A 6663-nucleotide genomic window follows, 5' to 3' on the forward strand; every position below is an offset into this window, starting at 1 on the left:
TACCTTTTGATCCAGTAAACCCATTTCTAAGACTCTATCCTAAGAAAATAATTTTTTTAAAGTAGCTTTACCAAAAAGATGCTCATTGCAATGCTATTTGTAGTAGTAAAATACTAGAATAATTAAGTAACTTATGGTTTATTCATCTGACAAAATAATATGTAGCCATTAAAACTGATTCCTACAAAGCTTATGTAAGCATAAAGAAAACCACTTAAAGCTGACATAAAATTTGTACGTGTACTGTTCATTACCAATGTAATTTAGAAAGATCTTTAAAGACACTCTTAAAAATATATATACAAAACCAAAACTGATTCTGCCAGCATTTGTGTTGGGGGAGTTGGGATTATGGGCGACTTTTCTTTTCTCTATATATCTAAACTCTGGTGTAGTTATAATTCTTTTAGGTGTATTTGCTGAAAAACTCAGGACAGACACTTACTCAGCACGGTCGGTCTCTATACTACTGTTGTTCTTCCCACCACGAGCTGCAGCCATGAACATGCAGTTGATGATGACAGTGCAAATGATGAACATGCTGAATAATGTGACCAGCATCCGTTAAGGCAGGTACATTGCAGGACGGCATGCAGCCTAAGACGGGGATTTTTATTTAAGCGATTTAGTAGAGGAGTGCACCCTGGAGTTGGAAAAAGGGAAAGAGGATGGAACAAAAGGAGGAGGCCAGCAAGGCTGGGTTCTCAGTGGAGTGTGAGCCCGAGCCCATAGGGAGCACCGGAGTACAAATTATATTGCAGAGCTGCCCCGCCTGGAAGCAAAGAACCACCTTTTGTGAGTCTCAGACAGTCGGACATGTGGAAGGCCTCTGCTAGTGCTGTGTGGTGTGAGCAGGGCCTGGCCCCTGCTCTGGGATCCTGGGGCCTCAAAGCTGCCAAGTGAAAGGCAGGTGATGTTTCAGTGAGGTAGGTGGTTTGGAAGTGGTAGAGTGGAAGGACACTGCTGAGCTTTGGGGGCAGCCAGGAGGCGCTGAAAAAATGAGCTATTTCTACTCAACAAACATGGGAACACCCTGGGGCTCTGCTCGTGCACTTTTCCCATGACCTGGACTTAGTAAAATATGCAACAAAAGGATATGAATGCACCGAGATTCTAATGGCTAAACTTCGGATTGAATTGAAAGGCCCAAAAATGAATAAGGCGCGCTTGGCACTGAAGCGATAGATTGTTCTCCTTTTGTTCAACACCATAAATGTCTGCAAAAGAACAAACACAATGGGAATTACATGTAGTGATTAAACAATATTCATCATGAGTTCATTTAGAGAAAATTCAGTGGGACCATTGGAGAGCTGTCACTCTGAAGTCTGAAGTACCTTCTGACCAGCCAACACAGTGACTCTGGAAACCAACAGATGTCCCCGTGTGGCCCGGGTCTCACTCAGAGCCCCAAGATAAGTATAGAGCTGTGGATTGTTCACCCAGTAGAATACTATGGAGGCCCAGAGATGGAGCACAATGGGCCCTGCAAATAAAAAAATAGGGGTGAAGAGTAATAATTGGAGAAACAAAGCTCTTTATATTGTACTCCATGGTATGTATTTACACAGACAAGAACTAGAAGAGAACTTGAAAAGATGAAAATGAATTGAACAGTCACATTCAGCAGCTTATTTTAAATTATTTTGATTACTAACGAAAACTTCGTAATGAATCTTAGAATAGTCAGGGACCTAGAGAGTCCATATAGTTATGCTTCAGCAGTTCTACATGATATAGTCTGCCAATCAATTCTAACTTTGAGGATCTTCAATAAAAAGTCATCAAAGTTTCCAGACCTGCTCTCTCTCCAGTTCCCCCCATGGACATAGGGGCAAATCTGCCTATGGTTCTCAGCTGGCAGAAGAAGCCCTACAGAAGGCATCTGGAAAGACATGTGGGTGTTTCTGCTTGTTTATCACAATGACTGGAGGCTCTACTGGCTTTCGTGGGTAAGTCCATAGATGCCAAAACCAGGACAGACCTGCCAAATGGTGCACTGTCCCCTACCAAGTGCTCAGTCGGGCCCCTTTGAAGAACACTGAACTTGTGCCCGCTTCCTCCTAGCACATCTTCCTGGGCTCTGGGAAGGAAGCAGGCCCTGGACAACAGTTTTCACTCACAGGCTTCTAACTTTCACCCCAGATCTCCCTTTTTCCATTGAAGTTTAATAGAGCTGTCTTTTTATGTGTCCTTAAGGCTGTTAGCTACAAAAGCCTTCACAGAACAAGAGTCATTCCTGTCTCCCTGGGTCACTGTTCCTTTCAGATTTGCAAAAAGTACTACTTGACATGCAATCTGGCATGTTCTCAGACAGGAAAGATAGGCCTTGTCATCAAGGTCCGAGATAGCAGGCCTTGTCACCAAGGTCCAAGTACCAGGACTTCAGCCACCGCCAACCATCACCCTTCACTCACTGAGTCGCTGGAGCTGACTCGTATCTGCTGACCACTAGGCTGCAGGGACACATGTAGGCTAGGATATTTTCTGTTGCTTCCGTAACAAAATGAAATGGGCCACAGGGTTCTTTAAAAACCATGAGCTCAGGAGCCTGAGACCCACCTTGGGGATTCTGTGCCCTTTCTTTGGATAGAAAGACAATTTTAGGGCACAGAGTAAACCTTTCCTTGAGGCAGGTCACTCCAAATTAACAGGTGGCATGAAATGGCTCTGTTTCTGTGCCCTTTGATTTTGATATTTTATTCATGTCTCCTCTGACTGCTTTAAAATTTTCAACTAATAGTGTTGTTAACAACACTTGCCAGGGTTTTAATGATTAAAATGATAGGTACCAGCTCCTTCTGTCTGCTTGCTGACACATCGCCACCTCTTTCCCTGTAGTTCTTCAAAATGGAAGCTTCTAAAGAAAGGAAGTGGCCTGAGACCATAGTGAGAGCCCTTGGGTTTGAGTCCCAGGTCCACCCCTTACTAGATATTTGACCTAGCATAAGCCACTTCCCATCAAGTCTATGGTTTCCTTACCTGTAAGGTATTTAACCGCTACCATACGTACCTCACATGACTGCCGAGGGCACTGGTCGTGTGAGGTCATGGGTGTGCAGAGCTCTAAACAAATACCATATGTTCTGATTTAAAGGGAGGACCCAGGCTGAAAAGAGATGGTTCTAGAATATCCACTCAGGCTAGAACAGAGCCTGTCCTCCCAGGACTGTCCATAACAGGGAACAGTCCTTCCCTCACAGGTGTCCTCCTATCCAGCTTGAGGTAAAAGGAGGCCTCCAGCAGTTAAGCCACATTCAACAACTCTGCCTCCAAGAAGCCCTGGAATTCTGGGGCATAAGGAGAAAGAGAAATATTGGAGTATTTTTGTTCCTTCATCTCTCTTCCCTTTTCTTGTCCTTCTCATTCATACCCCGCTTTCCTCCATACACACAGTCCCCACTTCGCCTGGCAGCCCTAAATCTATTCCAATTCAAGGACATACAAACTAGGCAATCTTTCTTTGGAGAGATGGATTTCTCATGGTTTCTAGCAAAGGATGCTCTCAGTATCCCACATTTTCTAGGACTTCCTTCAAACTCCCCCACCTCCTTCCTCCCTGACCTCAGTCTGGTGAGGAGGGTTTCCCATTCTCTGCTAGATCACATAGTAAGGTGATAGGGGCAAGGTTTTCTCAGCCTTTCCTAAAAGGATGGTCTGCAGAGGACTGTTTTCACTGCCTCAGGCTTTCAAACAGCCATCAGAGGAGCCCAGAGCTCACATTTCCTCATGCAAGAGCCCCTTTAAAGAACTTTTACTAGAATTTCCCTGCAAGAACTACATCCAAGTGAATGAAATAGCAAGCCTATCGCAATATCGACGTGGGATTTATATATAATCTGCATGTGCCCACATGATTACCATATTCTCAGATTTCATTTACTGAGCTCTGATTATGTGTCTAGTGTTGGTGTAGGACTCTGACCTTCATAAGTCTAATAACAGCCTATTTCCTAAGGCTTTTTAGAAGTAAACTCTAAAAAGTTTTTGAGGTAAACTCTTCTTGCTGAACTGGACATTTCTGGAGAGCGACATTAATCCTTCATACTGGTATGAAGGATTAATGCTTTACTATTTATAAAATGCTTCCATAAAATGTCTATGCTGTAAGGTAGGGAAAGCAGGCATTATTCCCATTTTCCAGATTAGAAAAAATGAGGATTAACGAAGTGATTTACCCAAAGTCATAAAGCCAATCACCTGAAACGGCCTACACCCAACTTTTCTGACGGCTAGTCCAGTCCTCTTTCCTAAAACATTTTATGTTTTCTCTGCTCTCTTTTTAGCCTTCCTGTGGCCCTAGTCTTCATGCTCTTCTCCAATCATGCATTGCACAGAGAAAATGAGAGCTAAAAAGAGTTCTCAGGATTACGAAGGCAATGACGGGGTGACAGCAACAGAGAAGCATGGCCTGCACTCTGCGAACCCCAAGACTGATGTTTGGAGATCTTTGTACCACCAGTTATAGTAGCACGCTAGAATTCCCCATGGAACTACCTTATGGTTTCTGTAGAATGGGTCCAAGTCTTCCAGGGGCTTCGCTATCAGCTCATGGGGAATGTCACCATAGAGCTTGGGCAACTTCCTGGAGGCCTTCAGGTCAAGCTGAGGTCGAGGCTGGGGTTCTGCTGCTGTCGGGTCTTTGAGCTCCTTTTTCTCCTTTTGGATGGCAATCCTCTTCTCAATTGCAGCCAGAGAGTCAGAAGTGAAGGGGCGGAAATTCCGCGCATCTGGGAAAATCACTGGGTAGCACCAGTCATCCATCTTCACCCTTAGGACAGAGACAAGCAGTGGCAGATCCTCAGAGAGCTCTGCAAGGTAGAAATCACACAGCCTGCTCTGGGATTCCACTCCCAAAGACTGAGGTGAAAGGGCTTGGGAGCTTATTCGATATGGGACAGGTCAGAAGGCGTGCCCACCACCATGAATATAGCAGGAACACTGGGCACAGGCAAGACCAAAGCAGGGCATCATTCCTGGAGGATCTGGGGATAAGAAGGGAGTTGAGTTTGGGAACAAGGGGCAGAAGAAGCCAAGTCTCTAAAATTGAGACCAAAGCATAGATCAAGACAGTAAGATAACCAGCTGAACTGCTGAAGTGAGGTTTGCAGATGGTAGACAAGTGGCACAGTGTGCAGAGGAGAGGAAGTAATAAGCAATTGAGTGGCCCATGGCTATGGGTTGCAGAATCAAAACTAAGCACATAGGTCTTTTCTCACGTTTGGTCAGCAAAGTTCTTAAAATGGAATGGAACGGAAACAAAAGAGCCGTGAACACAGGCACAAACATTCATGCTAACATTTATGACCCTGTGCCAGCTCTCTTACTTCTGAGACCCAGACCCCACAGAGGTGAGACCCCAAGAAAGCAAAAAGGATTTGTCAAAGCTAAGATGGTCACTCTACCATGGGATGATAGTTCTCCTGGCCCCCATCCCTGAAACTTCCTTCTACTAGAACTTTCTCTGCAGCCCCAGACTTAAAACTTGACTCTCAGGAAAAGCGATAGTGCTCAGGTTGAATGCCTTTACTCCCCATGCCAGCCATCCTCTCTTTTCTTATTTACTGAATTCCAATCTAGGACAGACTCCCAAACCGCTCCAGGAACTTATGATGGGGACTCCAACATCATTGGACAACCATTTGCTTAGTTCTAGGCACGATGTTAGGCTCTAATGGTCAAAAACCCACAGACCCTCCTCCTGGTTCTACAATTATGCTGCCAAAGTGTAATGGAGAAGACAGATAAAAGACAGAAGATTACATTAGAGTAAGACAAATGCTACTATAGTGAGAAGTAGAGGGTGCTACATCTTTGCATAGGATAGGTGTCTAATTTTGAAGAATCAGAGATGGTCTGCCAAAGCTTTAATGTCTCAGTCAAGACCTGAAGGAGATATCAGACTTAGATAAGAAAAAAAGGAACATAAGATTGTTGCAAGAGGAGCAAATAGCACACACAGGGACCCCTGGGTGAAAAAGAATATGGTCTCTGTCAACAAGTTTTATTAGCCAGGAAAGGGGATTTTGTGGAGCAGAATGGTCAGATAAGGCTCCAGTCAGCAATATGAGAGCACATGGGGCCCGAAAATCCTTAGTAAAGACCATGGACTTCACCCTGAGGGTAATGAGGAGTTGCTAAAGGGTAGGCTATTGTTGTTGTTGTTGTTGTTGTTGTTGTTGTTGTTGTTGTTGTTGTTATGGAAGAGTAACGCTATCCGTTTTTGTTTTTTTTTTTAATATCTCTCTAACGTGAGAATGAACAGGACGTGGGATGGGGGTGGGTGAAGGAAGTGGAGAGGCTAGAATTGGAGAAATGAGCTTGGGAACTCATTGAAACAAATCACAACCACTGAGGACTGTGGAGTGGATGGACCTGAGAGTCACCTAAGAAATAGCCTTGACAAGTGATTAATGGGAAGGGAAGGATTTCAGGGACAATAAGGAACCAAAGTTCCTGGCTGGGGCAGCTGGGTCAACAGTGGTGCCACTCACTCAGATAGAGAGCACTAAGAAAGGAGGAAGGTTTGGGGGGAATAAATTCAGTTTAAAACGCATAGGGTTAGAGCTGCTCGTGGGACCAGCAAGTGGGGAGAACCAGGAGTCACTTGAATATAGAAGAATCACAGCTTACACATTAGGCTCTGAAAATAGTACATGAGGG

At 44.5% G+C, this 6663-nt stretch overlaps 1 protein-coding gene across 1 annotated transcript in view; it reads right to left on the bottom strand.

Moving 5' to 3' along the window:
• Nucleotides 1-4764, bottom strand: part of SCN11A (sodium voltage-gated channel alpha subunit 11) — a 66883-nt gene extending 62119 nt beyond the window's left edge. The window contains exons 1-3 of the mRNA XM_011355179.1: nucleotides 4498-4764; nucleotides 1099-1217; nucleotides 446-550 (exon numbers count right to left, since the gene is read on the bottom strand). Of these exons, the coding sequence (XP_011353481.1) occupies nucleotides 446-550; nucleotides 1099-1217; nucleotides 4498-4764 (491 nt within the window). The remainder of the gene's footprint in view (nucleotides 1-445; nucleotides 551-1098; nucleotides 1218-4497) is intronic.
• Between the last annotated feature and the right edge of the window lie 1899 nt (nucleotides 4765-6663).

This window comes from Pteropus vampyrus, unplaced genomic scaffold (assembly GCF_000151845.1).
Source record: "Pteropus vampyrus isolate Shadow unplaced genomic scaffold, Pvam_2.0 Scaffold1, whole genome shotgun sequence".
Lineage (NCBI taxonomy): Eukaryota > Metazoa > Chordata > Mammalia > Chiroptera > Pteropodidae > Pteropus > Pteropus vampyrus.